This window comes from Talpa occidentalis, unplaced genomic scaffold (genome assembly GCF_014898055.3).
Source record: "Talpa occidentalis isolate TD23 unplaced genomic scaffold, MPIMG_talOcc4v2.1 talOcc4.12, whole genome shotgun sequence".
NCBI lineage: Eukaryota > Metazoa > Chordata > Mammalia > Eulipotyphla > Talpidae > Talpa > Talpa occidentalis.
The window spans coordinates 9599981-9623567 of NW_023601212.1; the positions used below are offsets into that span (position 1 = coordinate 9599981).

The 23587-nt window shown below is 53.5% G+C and overlaps 2 protein-coding genes across 3 annotated transcripts in view; one reads left to right on the forward strand and one right to left on the reverse strand.

The window, feature by feature from the left end:
- The window catches only part of CATSPERD (cation channel sperm associated auxiliary subunit delta), a 41735-nt gene extending 22409 nt beyond the window's left edge, over positions 1-19326 (forward strand). For both annotated transcript variants that reach the window (XM_037505164.2, XM_037505163.2), the window contains exons 12-22: positions 668-844; positions 2848-2961; positions 3622-3711; positions 4473-4531; positions 6859-6937; positions 8400-8452; positions 11361-11435; positions 12224-12352; positions 16231-16414; positions 18189-18346; positions 19041-19326. In XM_037505164.2, coding sequence (XP_037361061.1) covers positions 668-844; positions 2848-2961; positions 3622-3711; positions 4473-4531; positions 6859-6937; positions 8400-8452; positions 11361-11435; positions 12224-12352; positions 16231-16414; positions 18189-18346; positions 19041-19284 — 1362 coding nt within the window. In that variant the 3' untranslated portion in view covers positions 19285-19326. The remainder of the gene's footprint in view (positions 1-667; positions 845-2847; positions 2962-3621; positions 3712-4472; positions 4532-6858; positions 6938-8399; positions 8453-11360; positions 11436-12223; positions 12353-16230; positions 16415-18188; positions 18347-19040) is intronic.
- Positions 19327-21496: 2170 nt separating this feature from the next.
- PRR22 (proline rich 22) lies at positions 21497-23573 on the reverse strand. The gene is made up of 3 exons (XM_037505169.2): positions 23218-23573; positions 23052-23114; positions 21497-22646 (listed from the first exon to the last, which is right to left on the reverse strand). The coding sequence occupies exons 1-3, from the start codon at positions 23345-23347 to the stop codon at positions 21505-21507; spliced, it is 1335 nt and encodes a 444-aa protein (XP_037361066.1). The 5' UTR covers positions 23348-23573; the 3' UTR covers positions 21497-21504.
- Between the last annotated feature and the right edge of the window lie 14 nt (positions 23574-23587).

Here is a 23587-nt window from a genome sequence, read left to right on the forward strand (position 1 = left end):
TCATTTACCCAAGGTCACAGAGGTAGGAAACAGGGATGCCCAGATGATCTCACATCATTGTGTGTATTACATATATCTCATTATGTTTCATTCTCACAACAACCCATGAAGGAGATAATATTTTCCAACTTTCATAAGTGGGAAAACTGAAACCCAAGTTTCTCTCCTTCCAGTGGTCCCATGGCTCATTAGCAGCTGAGCCAGAGAAGCCCACCAGGTGTGCTGAATGCTACTCTGTATTTTTCCTGCTAGATCTGCAGCCACAATATTTGTGAGAGTGCGCTGATAACAAAGTGGGACGGGATCGCTGGGTGTGGGGCACAGGCACAAGAACTATCTCTTTGAAACCTTAACTCTGACATTCCTATAACAAGTGTGTTTTCAGGGGTCCCGTCGCTTTTGTTTAACTCTCAAAAAAGACCATGATCTGTGAATAAGTAAGGAATTCTTTCCTCTCTGATGAAGGATTACTGAGTTTCCACTATTAATTTAATGACCAAGGAATGAGGGAACCTGAAAAGTAGGTATCTCGACTAACTTGACTCTCAGTTAACTTTGACTCTTGGTGAGAAGTGTCTAACTTATTTAAATCTGAATCATAAGATAACTTTTAAATCTTAAGTAAATAATCAGGATGATCTGATCTCATAAATTGTTTTTCTCTTAGTTTTCAGACCAAAACATCTGGTCCCCACAGTCAACTCTGATGTTCACTGGCGTGGGGAGTCTTGAAATACTGACCCCACTTCCCGATAAACATTTTGCAGCTTTTGACTTCCAGAAGTGCCCCGTGAATATTCAGCGGGTGCTCATGGACCCCAAATTTGATATAGGTGTTTGCGAAGTACGTAATGATGATTGTTTAAATTGATGTTCAAGTCTCTCTTTTATGAAAAGACAAATCCCAATAATCCATAGTTGAGCATCTGTAACCATCAGATAAACATGGATTGCCAGAAAAAATATAAGATACCCAGTTACAGTTGAATTTCAGATCAACTAAATCTGGCAGCCAGCCACCATAGGTTCCAAAGGTTGATACCCTCCATCTTGAACAACCTCACATCCCTATTTCAAAAAGAAGCAATTACTTTATTACACACTTTCTGTAACAAGGAAATCAAACAAACCTCAAAATTGTCCAGTGACTAAAGTGACTAAAGTAAGAGGCAGTTATCAGGTCTATTCTACTCTTCAAGTAATCTAGTCTAATGAGACTTCATGACCCCATAGTAATTAATTTCCAAGAGCCTCTGGAGAGGAAATTCAATTGGATTCAAGATATCTATTGAGCTGTGGGAATCAGCCTTAACCCTGGCCAAGCAGGGCTGATTAAAGAAGGGGGACATGGTAGAAATATGATTAAAGAAATATGGAAATGAACATTATCAATTTGAATACATTATTCTGCAAGTGATAGAAAATGCAAATCAAATGGACTGAAGGCAGAAAAGCAATTGTTGACTTACCTAGGCAAAAAGTCCAAAGGGAAACTTCAGATGAGACTTGATCTAGTAAATCCAGTCAAGCCACCAAGAAGGTCGTGTCCTCCTGTCCTACTCTGCATCATGTGGTGTGCCACGCTTTATCCTGAAGCACCATCGAGCTGCCTCCAGGAAGCCCTGGCTCTCACATAGTGGTGGCCAGATGACAGCCAATGCTAGACCTGGCATCCTCACACAGTATCATAGGCAACAGAAAGGGTGCCCTGCTACAGCCTTGCAGAAGCCAGGGATGGAGGTGGGGGCAGATCTTGTCAATTTCAGCCAATCTCATTGGCTCAGTCCAGGTCGATCACATGACTGGGGTGAGCCCATCAGCACTTACCCCATGAGGCAGTGGGTGGGGTTAGTCCCACCAGTGCACATGCCCAAGGGCCATGCAAAGTAGTGATTGCCCAAAGGAACGGGGGATATCCCTGCCAGGAGTACTCGCTACTGGACAGAAACAGTAAAATGTCTTTTCTAGGCTCTTCCAAAATCCGTCTCCCCCAGCTCCTCGCAATCACAATGCCATTTCTTTAAACTATGTATATGGCAAAGTGATTATTCCAACAAGTTTAATATCCATCACCACACAGTTATAACATTTTTCTTGTGACAGTAACTTTGAAGATCTGCTTTGTTAGCAACTATCAAATATACAATTCAGTATTATTAATTGTAGTCACTATGCTGAACATTCTATCACTAGAACTCATTTCCTTGTAACTGGAAGTCTGTACCTTTCGACTATCTCCAACCTCTTCCCCTGCCTCTGGCACTTACAGTCCATTCTCAGGCTTTGGTTGAGAAAAACTTAAAAGAAATACTGTTTGAAATAGGATAAGATTAGGTGATAGCGTCTGGGATGTGCCCTCGGAAAGGCTAGAAAGAAAGTTGAGGAAGCAGTCCTGTCAACTCAGGTGGTGGGGGCCTTGCTGGTGGCACAAGGGGTTAAGCACTGCACTATGAAGCTATCCGCAGCCCCTTCAGCACGAGTTCAATCCCCGGCCAGGGAACTGACCCACATGAAGCAGCAGACCTCTGCTGTCTCCCTTCTGTTCCCCTCAGCAGTGTATTTCAGAAGATACACCTGTTCTGCTCTCCACTCTGTCTCTGGTGAATCCTCTCACCCCCCACACCTCTGACCTGTACCCAGTTCTTGTATGCATAAATAAATAAATCTTTAAAAAAAAAAAAACTCAGTGGTGGTGGGGATTCCTGGAGAGAAGAGGGTCTGCTGAGGGTACAGAGTGGCAGGAGTTAAGTCCCAGGTAGGGAGGAGGCACCCCTGATCATTTGCCCTTTCTGTTTGGGGACAGAGGCTAGATTTAACTGACTTTATTCTTTCTGCATTTCTAACTAGGTAGAATTTCTGTATGGAGAATTTGAAAATGAATTGTTCACTATGGATATGAACAGCGAGTTGGAATTGACTGCCATCATGATACCCCGGCCAGGCAGTTACCCCATCCCACTGGTAAAGGCATCTCCTTACCTGTTTGCCAAGTGTGTCTGGGTGGTGGCAATCACGGTGTCCTCGGCCTCATGCTCTGTGCCCATCACTCGCAGACTCTGGGAATCCCTGGCTTCATGGGGATGCTCCGTAGACCTGTCTCTGTTGCTTCGTGCTAAGACTCCCTGAATCCTGTGGCAAAGGGAGGAATCTGAGAAACAGTGGGTGTTCCGGGACCTGAAGCCCCAGGGGCTCAGCCTGGACCCTGAGGTGCAAGTAATCAAGTTGAAAATGGGGTGAAATAATCAAGTTGAAAATGGGGTAAGAATATGGGGGGATATCCAGTCCACTGGGCACAGCCTAGGTCGGGGCCTACACAAGACCCCAGATGGACTCAGGCTGGGAGGGTTCCCCCCTCCAGGCCTCTCTCCACAGCAAGGGCCTCCGGGCCTCTCCTTGCCCCAGGGGCAGAGCTGGGGCTTGCGTTGTTTCTGCCATGCCAGGTTCAGCAGCCATACATGGGGCCAGGGGCACGTTTGAGCATTGGACTGGCCGCTGCATTTACAGACCACCCTCAGTTTTCATCTGCAGGCACACTGAGGTTAACGGACACAGAGTGACACCCCTTTGTAAGCACCCCCAGTGTGTACAGCATGTTTCCTCTGTTCCCCGCCCCCACCCCAGGTGGTAGTGAGCAACCCCCACTCCCTGGGGCTGGACACCTTCATCTATGAGGATGGTTATACCTATGATGGGAACATCAAGTATAGACTGGTAAGTTGAGACCCTGCCCCAGACCCTGCTCAGCGGTCAGAGGGTGTGGTCAAGACCTGGCTGGACAGGGACAGTTGCCTCACTATGTCCTTTGTCCTGGCCCTTCTGCCTCCTTCCCTTCCTTGTACCACCTGGGCCAGGCATTTGAGGGACCACAGCCCCTGCTCCTCCCCACCCCAGGCAGGCAGCAACCCCACGAGTGACACCATCGAGATGTCCAACAGGAAGGCATGGGTGACATGATCGGGGGCCGGCCCAGCACTGGGGAGGCCATGAGTCTGGGTTTGTTGGATAAACTGGTGCTTCTAGACAGAGACAAACCAGGCAGCACAGGAGGGGCTTGACTGAACATGGATCTGAGGGATCCTGAGGGTGAACAACCCAGACACTAAAGGACACTCACTGCCATGACATGGAGCTAGGACTTGGGTGGGGTCAGGATGTTTCTGCAGTGCAGGCAGCTGACCAGGTAGACATTGGTGGCAACAAACTCTTCGGCCCGGTCCTTGGCACATCACAGGTAAATGAGAGGGAAACAAAGTCCCCAGGACTGACCCAGGGAGGAAATAGAGTTCAGGGCAGCCATTTCCTTGAGCTTCCAGAACCTTTTCATGGACAGTGGAAGTGAAGCAGGGGAGGGTCTGCTTTGGGGCCGCTTCTTCCAACCACCTGACCCTGCCCCTTCCATCTCTCCCCAAAACTTGATTCTGGGATGGCCCTAAGTGAGCCCACTGTCATAGCAGATGTTTTCAATTCCACAGAACATTTCTCTGAGGCAGCAGCACCATCGGGGCAGGTCTAACCCCAACTTCACCTCCAGGTACGTTGTCACCGGGATGGTGGCAGGTGGTCCCTGGGATGCTTACAGGGTTCCCTTAGCAGGAGCTGGGGGACACAGACTCCCTCCCTCCAAGGCCAGTAAGGCAAGAGTGATTTCAAACACTTTAAAATGGCAGTTCCTCCAGAAATTAAACATCAGGAGACCCTATGATCCGGCAATCCCTCTTCTGGATATCTGCCCAAAAGAACTGACAGCAGGGTCTCAAGCAGATTTTTCACCGTGCTCACAGCAGCATGATTCACAGTAGCCGATACCCAAGGCAGCCCCACACGACGTCCACAGAAGAATGAACACTCGCAGTGGGGTCCTGCCACGTGATGGAATATTCCTCACCCTGAAAAAGCAAGGACATGCTGACACCGGTTACAATGTGGACAGAGGTTGAGGACATGACACTCAGTGAAATAAGCCAGACACACAAGGACAAGTGCTGTGTGAGCCACTCGCAGGAGACCCCAGAGTCACATCTGTTAGGGGCAGGAAGTAGATGGTGGGAGCCAGGGGCTGGCATATGGGGGTGGGATGAGGTAGTTCCAGCTGCTCTGAGGGACCAGGAGGGAAGTGTGCCCTCAACAGAGAGGAGGGGGACCCCCAGAGAGACTGACCAACATGGGGAGGAGGCAAGGATATGCAGCACAAGTTCTGAGAAATGTGTTGTCGGGCAATGTCGTCATTGAGTGAATGTCGTCATTGCATGAATTTCACAGAGCATCACTACGTAAACCCAGGTGGCACAGACTACCAGCACTGCCTGCACATACGTGGTCTGCCTTTGATTGCAGTGTGATCACATGGCACATGACTGCAGTTATTTTCAGGGACTGAGGCAGACGTTGGTGCTGAAAATCAGCACAGAATGGCCAACACAGTTCCACTGGCTGAGGAAAGTTCCAGGGCCTTTGAGATTCCATTGGGGTCTGGGAGGCCATCCGGAAAGTCCAGGGAGATCTGCTCAGGGAGGTCAATGCAACATGATCTGAGATGGCATTAAAGAGATGAAAGGAAAGGTGTCCAGGAAGGGGGAGAAACACATGCAAATACCCTGCAGTAGGAGGGAGTGGAGTAACTGGGAACTTAATTCAATAAAACTAGAACTCAACAACGAAAAGGAGACCAAAAACCACACCAATAACAAAATTCCCCTTTACTTGGAAATTAAAAAACACCCTTATAAAAATCCATGAATCAAAACATTCACAAAATACAATTAAAATAAATTAGGAAAATTCACATCCCAAGCACTTTAATTTTGGCGTGTGGGGAGAAGGATGAGGAATGGACTGAAGACAAATGAACTAACAACTTAAGATACATCATGAACAGCAAAAAGAAATGATGCAAAGGGGATTTATAAAAGTGCAAATCTGAAATTTATTAAAGTGCAAAAAGACAGTAAAATGTCACATGGAAAATTAAGGCTGATTCTTCAGAAAGTCCATTTAATAGATAAAACCCTACAATCCTGATGAATGATCAAAAGGAGAATTAAACAAAAGGAGAAGAAACCATAGGTAAAGGTAAGGATACAAACGCTATTAAGAGAATAGTGAGAAAACATATGCAGGTAGGTGATAATAAAACTGAGTATAGGGGGAGGGGGGAAATTTTTAAAAATTGAATATCAGATGTTCTTCTCAATGAGTTAACAAAGCTGATAGAAGATATAGCAGCACTATTTACAATAGCTAAGCTATGGAAACAGCCCAATTGCCCAAAAATAGATGACTGGATCAAGAAGATGTGGTACATATACACCATGGAATATTACTCAGCAATCAAGAAAGATAAACTCATGCAGTTTGCAGCAACATGGATGGAGCTAGAAGGGATCATGCTCAGCGAAATAAGCCAGAAAGAAAAAGAAAAATACTGGATGGTCTCACTCATAGCAGGAATTTAGAAAACCTAAATAAGGGACCAGGAAAAAGACTAATTAATACAAAGTAGAAATCAAAATCAACAAGCAACTATGGACCAGAGACACACAGTGGGGGCGGGGGGGAGAGGGGCAGGGAGAGGAAGGATTAGGGTCAAAATAAGGGGGGTTGCAATTGTATGGGGAATATAACCAAAATGAAAATGCATCCATTGTGCAAAAATGAAAAATGATATAAGAATTATATAAAATTAAATATTAAAAAAACCCAAAGTTGATAGAAGAGATAGAAACTTGAGGGAAGGCAGGACCACCATGTGTGAGCAGAGGTTTTCAGTCAATATTCTGGAAGGAATGGATGGATGGATGGATGGGTTCGCTTTTTATTGGCACACTGGTGGTAATAACACACATCTCCATTTCCTTGCAGCATAAAGAGACCCACAATGTCTACCATAACTGTGGACTTAGCCAATAAGGAACTTTCATGTGTGGACCTCAAGCCTGTGGTATGTCCCAGATTTTTGGTGTCCCATATCCTTTATTACTATGGTTAAGAGTAGCTGCAGCAGGTCTTGGTTCCCTTATCCCCCAGTTCAGAATCTGGAAATGGAGATGACCCAATCCTGTTTGCTGAGGTCACTGTCTCTCCCCTCATCATTATCCCTCAGGGCTGCCCCTCATGACCCACCATCCTGGGAGCAGGCATGACAGCCCCATTCCTTATTGGTCATCTACAGAACAGCTTCTGCTCGACTCAGATGATAGCACTCCTTGATGTCCCCAAGAGAAATGAAAATAACATACATCCACACAAAACCTACACACAGTGTTCAAAATGGTGTTATTTACAATGGCCAAAAACTGGAAGGAACGTAAATGTCCATCAATAATAGATGGATAAACAAACCATGGGTCAGCCACACAGTGGAACGCTATTAAGTCTCAAAAAAAGAAGGAAATCCTGACACAGGCTACCACCTGGATGAGACTTGAGGTCACTATATCAGTGTAATATGCCAGACACAAAAGGACAAACGCTGCCTGTTTCCACTCATAGGCGGTCCCCAGAGGAGTCACATCCACAGAGACAGGAAGTAGAGGGTGGGTGCCAGGGGCTGCGAGTGATTGTTAAGTGGGGACAGAGTTCCAGTTTGGGAAGATGAGAAAGTTCTGGAGAGGGAGGGTGGGGACAGCCGCACACCAGCTGCATGAGCTCACGCCACTGAGCCGTGCGCGGCTGAGCGCACATTTTATGTGTTGTGTATTTTACTCCAGTTTTAAAAATTGATACAAATCTTGCATTCTGTTCCATGGTAAATCCATGTTTGTCCCAGTACAAACCTTTTTCCAATACCAAGTCTCTGTCCAGTGGTTTTAGACTGACAACAACTGTTCTCAGCTCTCTGAAACAATTCCCTGGTGGTTCAGGGAACTGAAACCAGTTCATCTGTCGATGGACATTTACGTTCCTTCCATTTTGTGGTCATTCCGGGGGACAGCACGATGAACACCGTGTGTGGGTTGATGTGTGAATGTACGTTGTTTGCGGTGCTGCCGAGGGCACCATCACACCTGTTTGCAGAGCATGTACCTCAGGCTGTCGGGCGAACCCCACATCACTCTACCTCTCTTCTCTCCTTGCTGTTCACTCCTCGCACCTTCTTCATCCATCCCTTTCACCCCTTGCCCCGTTGTGCCTAGCGCTGTGCTGGGTTGAGGTCCCTCGGAAGCCACTGAGAGGTAGGCTGGTGATGGGGTGACTTAGCCGCATCCCCAGAGCTCCCGCGGGCTCTCGGGGCACAGGCTCTATGGCAGCAGCTGTGGTTACCTTGAGCCCCAGGCTCCTGGGTCACCGTGCCGTCCCCCACCCCTCCCGGATGCGATGTGCCCATGTGGGTTTTCGGCATGGCTGGGCTATGGGTCGCCCTTCCTGGCCTCACTCAGCTTCCTTGTCTCCTTCCTCTGCAGTCGGCCATCATTTCAGTCGGGTGTGACATAACAAAAAAGATCGTCGTTCAGAAGTAAGCATGTTGACACTGGGGGGATTGGGGAGATGGGCAGGCTGGGTCAAAAGGTGGCCACTGTTGTAGGTGCATGAGTGTGTCCTGCCTACTTTTTAGTATATGTTTAACATTTCCACAATTAACAGTTCAATAGTTAATACTAATAGGTGAAGTTTTGAGTTTCTGACACAGTGGCCTCCCTTCCTTCCCTGATTTGGTGACAGTCACATTTTCTCCCTCCTCCCTAATCACTTACCCCTTTGATTTCTTCTTTTCAGTCCCCCAATTCCTCATTTTAATCAAAATTGTGCAGGAACTTTTGGTTTAAATGGCGGCAGTGGGCCTCCCCGGTGGCGCAGCGGTTGAGCGCTGGGTTGTGAGGCTGCCCGCAGCCTCTGCAGCGCCGGTTCGATCCCCGGCCGCCGGGTGACGGTCCCGCATGGCGCGCAGACCTCTCCTGCCGCCCGCTGCTCCCCTCAGCAGTGTACTTGGTCCTTCTGCCTGCTCTGCTCCCCGCTCTGGCTCTGGTGAATTCTCTCACCCTCCCGCGCTTCTGACTGTACCCAGTGCTTGTATAAATAAATAAATAAATCTTATAAATAAATAAATAAATAAATAAATAAATAAATAAATAAATAAATAAATAAATAAATGCCTGGCAGAAAAACTGGGGAAGTTTGCCTTTCAGTAACCATAGTTATCCTAGGCAGCTGCAGCAAAAGAATCTAAAAAAGAAAAGGGAAGAAACCAGGAGATCGCCACATTGCCCTCCCTCCCCCTCAGGCAGCCGTGCATGCTGAGCATGTAACACCCACCAGCGATCAGTACCTGGTTCGGAGCATTTACCACCTCCCATGGTGTGATGCGCCCAGCCTGAGCCAGCAACTGGCTCACAAAACTCCCGAAGATTTAACAGGGCTCAGGAGCCAATTTCAGGGACCCACTTCCCAACAGTGGTAACAGTCAGGTGACAAATCGCCCTGCAAAGAGATAGGAATCTTTTACTGAACCAATCATTTATATATTTAGAAGATACCTGCAGGAAAGTTTTTTTTATAACTACGATGCAAAAAGATATTTACCACAAATGTCACCAATAAAGGACTTGTATCCAGAACATATGAGCAATTCCTACAAATCAGTAACAAAATGACTAATAGGAAATATGGGTAAAAGACTTGAACAGGCCCTTTCGAAAAATGAACACCTCAGAGCACTGATAAACATAAGAACTTATTAAAAGGTGCTGGAAAGATGGTCAAGCCCCATTAATAGTCAGGGAAATGAAAAAGAAAACTAATTACCACCAACGTGGCCACATTTCTAAAGCCTGGCCAGTACCAGCTGCTAGTAAGGATGGGGCGCCCTTGGCTGCTGCCTGGTGTGCACATGTTCTCAGTTGTTCTGGAAAGCACACCTTTCATCCTGGCAATGCTGCTCACGCACATGTGCACCTGTATATGGTCCAAAATGGTCTCAGTTTTTTATTCTTTTTTTTTTTAAATAGAGGCATGTTTTTACTTATTTATTTATTTGTTTGTTTTTGTTTATACATGCACTGGGTACAGTCAGAAGCATGGGAGGGTGAGAGAATTCACCAGAGCCAGAGCAGGGAACAGAACAGGCAGACTGATGAAGAAATACACTGCTGAGGGGAGCAGCGGTCGGCAGAAGAGGTCTGCGCGCCATGTGGGACCCTCCTCCGGTGGCCGGGGAGCAGCCGGGGATCGAACCGGCGCCACAGAGGCTGCGGGCAGCTTCGCAACCCAGCGTTCAACCGCTGCGCCACCAGGGAGGCCCTCAGTTTTGATTCTTAATAGCTCCAAGCCTGAATCAAGCCAACTCAAAACCCACTGGCAGGCAGATGGCTACACTGAGTATGGTGGGTGCTGAGAACCCTAGCTTGGATCAACAACCCCCTCACCCACCCAGAAGACCCCCTGAACACCCACCTGCTGGCTGATATGACCAGCAACGTGTCCCCTGATTACCATGTGCTGCAGGGACATGAGGGCATCGCCTCTATCATTGACGGCCGGGTGTCCTTCGACAGGTCACCGTGAGTGGTTCACCTGGGGGGCGTCCTGTGGATGAGGCCTCGTGACGGTCCAGGTCTTATGACGGTCCAGGCTTTCCGGTGCACTGAAGAGCTGGGGAAGCCTGTCCCACTGTCTGGAAGCCAGGCAGGACACGAGCCCCATGTGGCCAGTTGTCTAGATACAATCAGGCAGCAGGCTTGGCCAGCCCTGGTGCTGGCCCTTACCTGTGCCCCTGTCTGGGTACCCTGTGCTGATGCAGGACAGGGCAGACCTGCCCCTTAGAACCCCACAGTTTTCCTGGGGGAAGATCAAGGACTTCTCATGCTTCCACCTGGGAGCTGGTAAATGGTGACCCCTTCTCTGGAGGCCACCTCACAAGACACAGGCCTAACTAATAAAGTATTAGGGGTGGAGAAAACTGAGCATGGTGTTTTAATACAGGGGCTCTCATGACAATGAAAACCATCAAGGCAGTGAATGGGCATGGATGGTACAAATGTGGACGGGGCGGGGAAGACACACACGGACACAGACTCCGTGAGCCTATCCGTGCAAGTTCAAAATCAGGCAAAAATGAGCCTCACTGCCCAAGGATGCACATGCAGATGGGACAGTCCGAAGAAAACGAGGGAATCACCTCAAAGTCAGACCCAGATTTATCCTCCAAACCATTTTCCAGGCCAAGGAATCAGGGCTCTTTGGGGAAGCAGCTGATTTTATGTGTGACAAGAAGATACCAGATGAGCCTGGAGCATCTTGGAAAATCAGTGAATAAAAAGGAAATGGTTCAAAAAACCAAACCCATTGGGGATATATAATGTTAAAGGGAAAAACTGAGTTCTGTGTGAGGTCAGAGAGAGATTCTCACCATCTTCTGTTGTTTGCAGCAAAGTCTCGGCCTGTTCCAAAGGCATCCTCGATCCCAGGACCCTTCAGGAGAATTACTACTACGTCATCGAGAAGTGAGCCCAGGCTTTGCCCACCCCTCTGCCCCCCACTCATCACCATTTGGCATGCGTGTGCCAAAGACAAATCAAAAATCGTTTTCTAATTGACATCTGGCCAGTGGGACTCAGGGCAGGTAGGGGAGGCTGACCTTGAGGGAGTCAGTGATTTCGTGATGCGCCAGGCCCAGCTGCCCAGGCTCTGAAAGTCCTGCCTTGCCCCCGTCACACCCCAGCCTGCTTTTCACGCAGGGGAATGGTCACCATCTGGGTGGTGGACTCAGCGAGATGCTGTCGCCCAGGGTGGCGGGGTAGCAGAGGAAACAGCCCTTAGGAAGCATGGCGGTCCCGGGTGCCGCCTCACAGCAGGCGGTGGGGCTCGGCCTTCTTGGCACCAGACACGAAAGCCCTTTCTGGGGCAAAGCCACAGCAGCAGGCTGGAGACTGGGAAGCATTCCCAGCAGAGTTCCTTCTTGCTCCAGGGGTGGGGAAGGGGAGGTCAGTCTTTTTCTCTGCTTAGACCTTCAACTTCACCCCCATTTAGGAGGGTAATTTGCTTTACTCCAAAGCCCACTGATGCAAATATTAATCTCATCCACCAAAAACACTCTCACAGAAACTTCCAGAACAATGTTTGACAACATGTGGGCACCAGGGTGCCCAGGGGATCCCAGGTTCGTTCTGAGCATTCCCCAGATGCCCCTCCTCTTGCAGCGACCCACCCTGGAGAGTAGAGACCCAGGCCAGTGGACATCTGGGGCACCTGGAGGCCGCTCACCCCACCCCTGCGTCCTGCTCTTCCGCAGGGAAGCCTATGACCCCAACTATGAAGGACATAAGGCCGACGTGGACCTGGTGGTGTCTTACCGCTACGAGAGGCTGGGGTGCCCGCTCCTGGTCTACTACCACTCTCTGTGGAAGCCCGTGGTGGAGCTGTAAGTCCCAGTGGGGCATAGCGGGGCATCAGCCTGGCACCCCCCCCCCATTACCTTCAGACCTCTCCACACCCACAGGCCCCCCGGCTTTGCCTTCGTTGTTCCCCCTCCTGCCAGCACACCAGGCTTGCCCAGCTCTGGCTCTCAGCTCCCACAGCGCCCCCTCCCCCTTCACCACGCCGCAGGCCCTGGGGCTTGGGGGAGGCAGGGCTTAGACTTAAAAGTGGATTGTCTCCCAGTGCTAGAGGCCAGGGGTCCAGGGTCAGGGGGTGGCGCGCAGGTTTCCCCCGAGGCTCCCTCTTCTGCTCGCTGATGGTGCGATGGCGGCTCCTTCCGGGGTCCTGACGCAGCACAAAAGCGCGCAAATGTCTCCCCATCCAATCAGGACCCATGTGACCTCATTTAACCTTAACTACCTCCTTAAAGTTGTCACCTCCAAATAGAGGGTTAGGGCTTCAACATAGGAATTTGGGGAGACACAGTTTGTCCCCTTTCCGTGGATTCTATCTTTTTTCATTGTATCTGCAACCTCCGCTGTGTCATTTCTGCATTTATGTGGGTGGTTTATGATCCAGGGTACCACAGGCCCCGGCTCCTCAGGGCCAGAGTCTTGACTCCATTATAACCCCAGGCCAGCTCTGCCCAGAGTACTGTCTGTGGTAAGGGAAATGTTCCATAAATCTGCATCCTCCGATCCAGTGTCCATGACTTACTTGTGGCTACAGAGCACTTGAAATGTGGCCAGTGCACCCGAAAAGCCGGCTTTTCAATTTTATTTAATTAGAATTAATTTAAATAAGTGCTTGTAGGCCAGTGGCTCAGTTCAGTGCCTGGCACATTTTCTTTTTCTTTTTTTTTTTTGTTTTTAAAGATTTATTTATTTATGCATACAAGAACTGAGGTACAGGCCAGAGGTGGGGGGGGGGGGCAGAGGATTCACCAGAGACAGAGTAGGGAGCAGAATAGGCCGATCGACCGAAATACACTGCTGAGGGGAGCAGCGGGCGAGACAGGAGAGGTCTGCCATGCCATGTGGGACCCTCACCCGGCGGCTGGGGATCGAACCGGCACTGCAGAGGCTGCGGACAGCCTCTCAACCCAGCGCTCAACCGCTGCGCCATGGGGAGGCCCAAAATTGCTTCTTTTTTCTGGAAACCTCAGCTTTTGCTCTCAATGCTTTAGGCTCATTAGACAAGACCCACTCGTATTAGCGAGTTCAATCTGATTAACTTTAAAAGGATGCGTCTACAAAGCACCTCACAGCAACACCTAGACTAGCATTTGGTTAAATAGCTGGAGCCGGGGCCTAGTCGCACTGACATGGAAAACTAAGCTTCACAGCACATTCCAGGTGTGGATGTCTTTGAGGACCCGTTGTTATTGTGTTAGCAGGCGCGGGAAGGCCCAACGAGGGTTTGGGCTGGCTTTGATGAGAAGTCATCGGGCCTGTTGACAGGGTCAGGAAGGAGAGGGGAGGACCCAGCTTGGCTCCCATATGTTGGCTGAGCAGCTGGCTGCATGGGGGGAGGAGCAGGAGATGAGGAGGTCAGGATTTTGTCTTTGGACTTCAAATATCAAAACTCTAAAGCCTGGGGTTTTATTTGTACGAAAGGGGGCCCTTGGAGGGTTTTATCCAGAGGCCACATGGTACGTTGGTGGGAGAGGTTAGGAGCACAGATGAGGGCAAGGGGGTAGAATCTGGATACGGCGGCAGGCAGGCAGATGCGCCAGGAGACAGGTGAATGAAGGCAAGTTGGGGGTCTGACCTGGAGTAGGTGAGGTGGGCATGGAAAGCAGAGGGGGGGTAATAGGAGAGAACTTTAGGGGGTGAAATCCACAGACCCTAGTATGGTGATCAGAGACCAAGGATGAGCCTTGGGCTTCTGGGTGGGGAGAGGGGGGATGTTTAATGCCAGGACACAGCGCAGCCACGGCCCCCCACACCCCGGCCTGTGTGCTCTCCGGGGATGATGAGACTGAGGAGCAGAGAGGGAAGCCTTAGGGGGTGGTGGGTGAGGGTGACAGTGTGATCAGCTGGGCAAGGCGGTGGAGGATGACCAGCAGGTACTTGGCACCTCTGGGGTCCAGGGACATGTGTGTGAGTGCTGTGGTTGGCACTGGGCTTTGGAACTGGGCCCCAGCTCTTCTGTCCCCTCTATGTGTTTGGCTAGAATTGCCCCTCATTATTCTAAAATGGTGCCTTTTCTGATGTCACACACTCAGTTAGCCCAGCCCTCCCCAGCTCAGAGTGTCCCAGGGGAGCAGACAGCAGAGGGAAGCGGCTGGATTCCCTGGCTCCCACACAAGGCTCTGTGTCAAGGGACCTTGGGAGGTGACTTTATTGCTGTGCCTCAAATCCCTCCTCTCTCAACTACGACATCACCCACCTCACAGACTGTGGCGAACATAAAACAAGCATAAAGGACTTGAGTTTTCTGATTTAGCACGTGGCTGTGATCTCACACCTGGGGGATGCCAGGTGAAGGGTGTGCAGGGGCTCAATGTACTATTTTTGCAACATCTTGTTAGTCACGAACTATTTCAGAATAGAAAGACATAGTCAAGAATAAAATCTCAGGCCTCCCCGGTTGCGCAGCAGTTGAGTGCTGGGTTGTGAAGCTGCCCGCAGCTTCTGCAGCGCCGGTTCGATCCCCGGCCCCCAGGCGAGAGTCCCACATGGAGCACAGACCTCTCCTGCCGCCCGCTGCTCCCCTCAGCAATGTATTTCGTCAGTCTGCCTGTTCTGCTCCCCGCTCTGGCTCTGGTGAATTCTCTCACCCTCCCGCGCTTCTGACTGTACCCAGTGCTTGTATCAATCAATAAATAAATCTTTAAAAAAAAAGAATAAAATCTCAACACAGTCACTGTATAAGCTTGAGTGGCCAGGTGACCTCAGGACCCGCGTCCTGCAAAAGGCAGAGCCAGCCAGAAGTGCTGTGAAGAGAAAGAAAACAGATGCCAAGGACAAGATGGGGCATCTGAGGTTTCGGAAAAGGTCCAGGGCCATGAGTGCATGCAGCTGAAGAGGAAGAAGGGAAAGGTTTCTGGAAGCGAGGCTCCAAGCACCCTTCTGCGTGGACGGGGCACTGGCGATGGCTGAAGCTGTCAGGTGCCTGTTCCTGAGTGTCAGTTTGGAACCAGATTCTGTTTCTCTGGGAGCAGCTATTCTCTACCTTCGCATGTGCACCACCCACACATACTCATGCCACACACCCAAGAACTCACATGCCCAGACACACAGGCCTGCACACACTTGCACATGCACAGCACACAATGCATCATGTACGTGTGTGCAAGCACACACACGCACGCTTGCACACACCCCACCCACGTGCCTTCAGTGCATCCCCACAAACACAAGTCCACATGCACACATGGCACTCAAGGTGGGTGAGTGCACAGGCACACACACTGCACACACACCTCTCTAAAATCCAGTTTTTGCACTGTCAGCAGAGGACACAAAATGTGCATGTGACGATTTCGAACAACACTAATTAGCAGCCCTAAACTCTACGCTTGCCAGTGTGCAGAAAAACACCAGAGGACAGGTGTGAAGGGTTTGGGTTGTTTATTGGCTTACTGAAGAGTCTAGAACATTACATCTATTCTCTGCTCATGTGCCCTTTTCTCAGAGAGCCCTTTAGTGGCCACTCCACAGAAAATCCTCAGAGGCGCTCCTGGCACCTGCCACCCCACTCTGCCCTTACCTGCTGCTGCGCACTCACCTGTTGACTCTGAAATGTCAATCCGGTGAGGCCAGGGGGTGGGGGACCTGCCTTGCTCTGCCACCCCCTCACATACACCCAAAAAGGTCTCTCCATACGTCAGGCCGCATGCCCCGGCCGCCCTCAGCCCCGCCCTGCCGTGTGTCCTAGGTGGCGCGGAGAGAGCTTCCAGGAGATAGTCGAGGCGGAATACGTGTTGCTGGAGCTGAACGGGCTGTTCACGTACAAGTACTCCCTGACCGCCCACACCGCGCACTGTTCCTCGCAGCCCCAGAACTGGAGCACCATCAGAAAGGGCAGCTTCAAGGACGACGCCTTCTCCTGGAGCCGAGAGGTACTCTTTATGCTGGCGAGTCCCCAAAAGAAGCTCTGAGTGACACATCAGGGATCACCAGAGGGTGACAACTGGTCACCCCCGGGGTGTGTGTGGGGCGGGGGAGGAGGGGAGGGCAGTCCCAGTGCGTCTGGGCTGTGAGAGCAGCTCCCAAGCAGCAGAAATTTATTCCTTGTGGTTTCGGAAGCTGCAAGTCCAAGATCAGGGCGCCAGCAGGTTTGGTGTCAGTGAGTCCCAGCTCCTGCTTAGAGGTGCCTCTTGTTTCGCGCTCACATGGCAGGAAGGGCAGGGAGCTCTCTGGGGTCTCTTCTAGGGCGCTACTCCCATTCCTGAGGGCTCCATCCTCCTGACCTAATCACCCCCAGTGCCCGCCCACCTCCTCCTGGGGAGTTAAGTTTCAGCACATGGATTGGAGAGAGGGGCACAAGGGCTCAGTCAGGAGGTCAAGGGATGGGAGCTCATAGGGACCCCTTGGGCCTGGAGCCAAGTCCTGTGGGAAGTGACCGAGGATTCGGAGGTGCCCTCCCCGGGGTGCTGTGGGGCATTGCTGGAAATGTGCAAAATTCTGGAACCATTCAAAAGCCCATTCATTGGGAGACTGATTCAATTCACGGCCTGCTCAGCAAACGTTTCTATAATGCACATTGGTTCACACGCAGTTGACAAACAGGGGCATGCTCTCATTATAAGAAAGAAATCCCGCTCTGTGGTGAGCTCTCTGGCTGCAAATCCCCGGTGTCCATGTCCCCCAAGGCCTGCTCTCACCAGGGGCACCAACACAGCGCAGTGCAGCAACACGGCCGACAGGGGGCGCGCGCTGCCCGCAGCGGAAGCCATCCCCACCCCCCCCTTGCCTGTGTTTGCTGTTACATCCCTCCCACCAGATGCCTTTGATCATTTGTTTTACTGGTGACGTTGGTTTTGTTAGTGGGCAGAGCAAGGAGCACCCTGGAACCCCCAGACTTGCACGCTCGAACGGGGTCTGGCCATCCGTGTACGCCCAGCACACTTAGAGTGAAAGAACTTTAATAGGATGAGTGTGGCTAGAGAGAGACGAGAGGGTCATAATTTCCCCATAAAACACCCAGTTACCATCCCTCATGGATAAATGTCCAGTCAAACAGGGTTGGCCCAGAGCTGGGCCTGAGAGCTTGCCACAGTCTAAGGAACCTTCTGGCGGGAACCACAGGAAGGGGGCAGAAGGGGCCTGGTGAACGGAGCCAACGCGGACAAATCCAGAAGGCGCCACTGTCAGCCTCCCCGCGGGTCTCGCCCCCACGTGTCTTCCAAGTGCCTCTACCTGTCTCCCCTCTACGCGTCTCCACCTAGTCCCCCAGGGCCCTGGAGCAAGTCCGAAGCCAAGAATCAAGCGCCTCCGTGTGTCACGGCTTCACCAGGCGCGCTGCCTCCCGTCGTCAAGGGGCCCGGGCACTGGTACCGCCGCTTGCGTGGAGATGTCCCAGTTGCTGCTTTTTTTAACTGAAATTAAACTCAGATAAGCTGTGATCAGCTCATTTAAAGTGCCACTCCCGTGTGCATGGACAGTGTTCCACGAGCGCAGGGAGGAGGAGAGCAGGACGAGGGCTGTGGGCCCAGCCGCTCCTCCATGGAGGTCATGACCAGCCCGCCCAGCGGCCCTGGGCCCCGGGCCAGCTCCCACGAGAGTTTGCTGCGTGGGGCCCACGTGTAACTGCGCTTGGGGCCGAGAGCATCTGCCAGGCACAGGTGGGCCCTCCCAGTCCTCGGGCCCAGGGGACGCCTCTGTCCTCCCCAGAACTACATGAGCTGCCACGACCCTGACAACCATGACCCCTTGCTTTGGCCGAACGTCCAGTACCAGATCTTGGGAGGCCCCACGGACAACAGGATCGCTTTCAACCAAAGGAACGGCATCTACATCTTCCTCCTTTCCATTGTGGATCCACACTACACGTGAGAAGGGGAGCACCCGTGGTGGAGGTCGGAGTGGGGTTGGCAGCTGGCTCTCTTGGAGCTGGTGCACAGGTATGGGGGAAACCCCACTTTCTTCCTACACCTGGAAGGTTCTGGATCAAGCTGTATTTCCCCCCAATAGCTCGGCCTGTGCCCAGAAGAGTGCGTGTTCTGTTCTGGGTCACATTGTTCACTCATTCAGTAAACATTCATTCAGAGCCCGCGCCGGGGGCCGGGGGCACGGCAGTGATGGCCAGTCGCGTCCTAGCCCTTGAGGACCAGTTTCCCTCTAGTGCCACAGCAGATTGCGGCATAGCACAGCCCGCTCACACTGGCGCCCAGGAGCCCATCGTCACGCACGTGTGGTGTGTAACAAACATTACGTGTATGTAACAGAGAGTAGCATTTGGGAGCTTTGCAAGCCTCCTGACTCCCCATTGTCAGCCTGAGGTTGGCTGTGCCCAATCTCAGGGTGTACTGACACCTTGGCAATCAGAGCCCGCTGCGAGCTGGGCCTTGGCCCCAGCCCCGGCGCCTCCCCTTCCTCGCTGAGAGCTTCTCTTCCTCTCAAGTCGTGAAATATTTACCACCCAGACATGCTGAGATTTCGGAAGCCACCTCTGGGCTTTGCTGGGGTGAAGGCTGGGGCCCCAAGGCCAGCGCCCAGCGCTCTCTCCCCGTCTGCCCCCTGCAGCTACTGCTCCCTGCAGACCACCTTCAGCGTGTTCGTCTATGGGGCCTCCCCGGTGAGAACCATCTCCTTCGAGTTCTGGGTCACAACGATCATGCTGAGCTTGCTGCTGTCCGTGTGTCTGGCCTACACAATCCCCAGACAGATCAACACCAAGTTGGGCCTCAGGGTCAGGAAGACATGCATGTGTCTGTGCAAGAACATCAGGAAGATTTGCAGGTGTCTCTGCTGCAGGAAGGGGAGGTAGTGTAGACACGGAGCGCGCCCCCCCACCCCTCCCCGCATGCCTGCCGCCACCCCCCCCCCGCCCCCGCCCCGGGCCCCTTGTCTGAGAATAAAGTGTTATCTGAAAGGAAGCAGGCTCGGCAGGCACCCCCGCCTCGTGTCCCTCTCCCACCGCCCGCACCTCGCTGCCTCCCTCCGCCGGTGTCAGTTCCTCTGGTGGCCGCGCCTGAGTTGCGTGCGGCCGGGAGAAGCTGGGCGCCGGGACCGTGGGACGGTGGTCACGCCAGCCGGCGCATCATACCAGGGACGACGGGCGGGACGTCAGAGGCCGAGATGCGGAAACTGGCAGGAGGGGGTGAGAGTGACGGTGGGGTTTCATCCCTGAGTGAATACACCCCAAAACTCTTGTGCGTGGGCCACGCGTCTGGGCACTTTGCGGGAGTCTGGGGGAGCAGTGTGCGCCTTGTGACGGGGCCTGTTTGGCTCCAAGGACCCCTCGATCAGCTCCGCCACTATGTTCTCCCCAGTCCGGTGGGTTTTCTCTGGGGACTCCACTTTCCCCTACACCCCGAAGATGTGCACGTGAGGTGCACTGGCATGTCCACACTGCCCCCGCCGGAGAAAGGTGGGGGTGCAGGAGAGTGGCCTGGTGTAGAAGGGGGTCCTGTTCTGGTTGGTTCCCTCCTCGCGCCCCCAGATGCTGCTGCCAGGAGAGGCGTTGGCCTCCAAGACCTGGAACTGGAATGGCAGGTTGGAAAACAGATCAAAGTATGACCCTAAATGATTGTGGAATATCAGACAGGTGTGGGATCTTTATTTACAAGTCTGGTGATGTGTTAGTGACCAGAAATAAGCCATAGGAATTTACTTCTGGTTTTTATCCATGAACTTCTGGCCAAATTGGTTTCATTCTCCATCGTTTAAAGTCTGCATTTCCAAGGACCTATTAATGACATTAAGTGAGGACTAACTGGACATGTTATTCATGCGTGTGTATACACGTACACACGTGCGCACAGCAATGTCGGTGTGGACGTGTGCCCACACGTGTGTAACACATACACACGTGCATGCATCCACGGTATACACCAGTGCACGTCTGTGTGAACGCCCACCGTGTGCATACATGTCCATGTGTGTCCATGCACGCGCCGACCTACTGCTCCTGTAGACACTCGCGCATATAGGAGCGTGTCCACGTAAGCGTGTACGTTTGTGCAGCCAGGTGTAGGCAGTGCACACACAGGTGTGCACCAGGAAAACACCTCCTCGGGGTCACCTCGCACTGCAGGGGAGGAGGGGTGGCCAGCAGCTCTCTCAGAAGGTAGGCCAGAGCCTGCAAGAGGCTTCCAGGGAAGGAGAAGCGGAGGAGGAGCCAGGTGGAGAGGCAGCAGGTGCGAGGGAGGAAGGGCACAGAGACTCTCTGGGAGTGCCCGTCCTCAGAGGCCAGGAGGCAGAGACCATGGTCAGGCCGGGGGCGGGGGGTGGACCCACCACTCGAGGCCTTGCTGGATGCCCCTCCTGAGACAAGTTTCATCTCCCTGACCTCCTGCCCTCACCTAAACTCAGGTGCCCGCTGCCCACCCCATCACCTATGCCAGGCGGGCGCTGTCTCCACATCCCCCCCAGCCTCCCCAGACCATCAGGTGCCTCTGCCTGCATCAGCACCTGCCCTCCTCATCCTGGGCCCTGCCTGCTTGCTCGTGGCGAGGGTCCCTCCCACTCCCCTGGCGTCCCTTCCTCCCCGCCATGCTGTCCGCCTGTCCCCGGCCGTGGGCTGAGGCCAGGTCTGGCCACCCTGGCCCCTCAAAGACCTTCCCCTTCCTCTGCTGGTGGGGGCTTCGGGGAAGGAGAGGCAGGGGGAGGCGGGGGCTGCTCGCAGGCTCCGCCCTGCTTGCTGCCGGGCTCCAGGCAAGTTCTGCTACTTTCTGGGCAACTGGGGCTTTCCCTGCGGACCGGAGGGCGGAGATCCTCACAGTGCAAGGCAGTGTGGGCAGCATCTTCCACGACCCCTCATCCCTACCTGTGACTCCGATTTTCCGGGGTTCGGCGACGAGGGATCTAGAATTCCCTGCAAAGCAGGATTCCTGCTTCGAAAGCCTGGCACCTGGGAGGCGCCGGGGTCCTGCCGGGTTTCAGCATGTGGCCTGGGGTCCTCTGGGGGCCTGGGGGAGGGGACAGCCCTCCACACCAGGCCCCCGATGCCACCAAGTACACACTGAACTGAGAGATCATACACGCTTTAATGGGGGGTGGTTCGCAGGTCCTGCCTGGGCCCCGAGGCGGTGACGCTGGCTGGGCCTGCAGCCTGCTTGCCCTTGCTGGCCTGCCTCCCCTTCCTGGCGGAGGCGGCGCTGGCCTTCTTCCTGCCGGCCGGTTCAGACCGTAGCGCGGGAGCCGCGGTGGTGGTGCTGGTGGTGTGGGGCCCTGGGCGGGCTGGCGGCTCCTCATCCAGCGCCTTGAAGTTGAAAAAGTAGTCCACGTTGGACACCGTGTCCAGGATCTCAGGCACGCTGTAGTCGAAGGACAGCAGCTCGTCTGGCAGGTGCAGCGAGCGGATGTCGCCGGAGGAGTCATCCCCACCGCCCCCGCTGTCCGGCAGGGCTGGCCCCGGGGCCTTGCACAGGGACCCCTCACGTTCAGTGCTTCCTGGCAAGCAGTCAAAGAGCTTCATGGCGTCCTCCAGCAGCACCTTCTCGGGCAGCACAAAGGCCCTGGCTGCCTCAGGGGTCCTGGCCTCGCCTGCCCCCAGAGGGGTTGTCTCTGCCTCGGCTGCCTTGGGCTCTCTGGGGCCCAGGGGGTGCAGCAGGCCTGGCCTGGCCCCACCACCCTGCAGCTCCTTGGTGGGGAAGGCCAAGGGCTCCACGGGCCGTCCAGCCATCTCGGGCCCATGGACCTGGCTGAGGCGGCCCTTGAGGTGGCCGTAGGCGCCAGGAGGCAGTGTGGTCTCAGTGGGCAGCGTGATGAGCAGCGGGGGCAGCTTGTTCTCTTTGGGGAGCGGGGGAGGTGGTGGTGGGGCCAGGCCTTCCTTGAGCAAGGCTGGAGGCAGCTCCACAAAGGCAGGGGGTCCCCCATCCGCCACAAAGCCCAGGGCCTCTGGTCCCGGCCCCTCTGGTGGGAAGTAGGGCATGAGGTACTGGGGACCCCCGGGCGCCGGCTGGTAGTTAGGGTAAGGAGGGGGAGGCACTGGGCCCTTGAGGTAGTGCTGGGGCTCTAGGAGGTAAGTGCCTGGTGAGGTGGGGCTCCCGGCAGGACCCCCAGCTGGCCCCACGCTGCCCACTGCCGCCAGCTTGTACAGGGACGACTGGCCGAAGTCGGTGGTGGCCCACTCAATTCGGTAGATGCGAGGGTCAAAGAAACACCCACAGGGCGCCATCTGGAAACCTGGGGACCAGGAGTGGGGGAGGGGCAGCCCTGAGAGGAGCAGCTCCTGGAAGCCACCTGACTGGTCCCACAGCCCATGTTGGGGGTTTGGTGTGAAAGGAACACTGCCCACACCTTTGGGGTACATCTGTGAGATACAGGGCATAGACCTGGCTTTGGGCCCCATTTGGGACAGGGGCACAGGTCTTGCCTTTGGGCCTCATCTAGGGGATGGAGCTAGCATGTCTTGGGCCTTGCATGTGGGGGTCTTTCTAGGAGATGGCAGTCAGGGGTCTTGGTTTGGAGGCCCTTTGCGGGACAGGGACATGGGCCATGTTTTGGGGGGGCCATCTAGGGATGGGGTGGGGGGGCCTGCCTGCTCTAACCCACTCCCGGGTCCTCATCAAGGGTTGGGGAGGCCAGTACCTGCTGGAGGGGCCGGAAACACCTCTTTCTCAGGGTTTGGGGGGTGATACAGATTGGAGGAACCTGTGGACAGAGGCAGGCAGTAGGGCCCTCAGGCTGGCGGGCACAGCCCTGGGCCCCAACCCCGTCAGTTCACCATCACTTGCTGCCACCCCCCAACTCGTACCCACAGCAAGAAGGGGCTCCGTGCAGGAGGGTGCTGGCTGGCTGCCCGGCCCCTCAGTGCTGTCCAGGCCCCCAGGGCTGAAGCTTTCTTGAGGAACTGCAGGTGCGAAGAAGGGCTTGGGGTGCTGCATAGGGAGGCAAGGGGCCCAGCCAGGGAGGTCAGGAAGGTGGCAGGTGGGAGCACACGTGGCCCCTCTGGGGAGCAGGGTCAGAGTCCTGCGGAGTTCTGTTTGCCCGGTTACTCTGGGCGGCGGGTTCCAGTGTGGCCCGCCCACTGGCTGGGTTCCGGGTACGGGGGTGGGGGTGTACGGGCAGACAGGGAAGCCAAGGTAGCTAGAGATGTCACCAAAGGCAGGATGAACCCTGGGCCT

Coding starts and splice junctions, on each gene's coding strand:
- PRR22 (XM_037505169.2), bottom strand. CDS start 23,347: ATGCAGCACCCCAAGCCCTTCTTCGCACCTGCAGTTCCTCAAGAAAGC. Junction 23,115..23,217: donor GGAGCCCCTTCTTGCTGTGG/GTACGAGTTGGG, acceptor CTCTGTCCACAG/GTTCCTCCAATCTGTATCAC. Junction 22,647..23,051: donor GTTTCCGGCCCCTCCAGCAG/GTACTGGCCTCC, acceptor CCTGGTCCCCAG/GTTTCCAGATGGCGCCCTGT.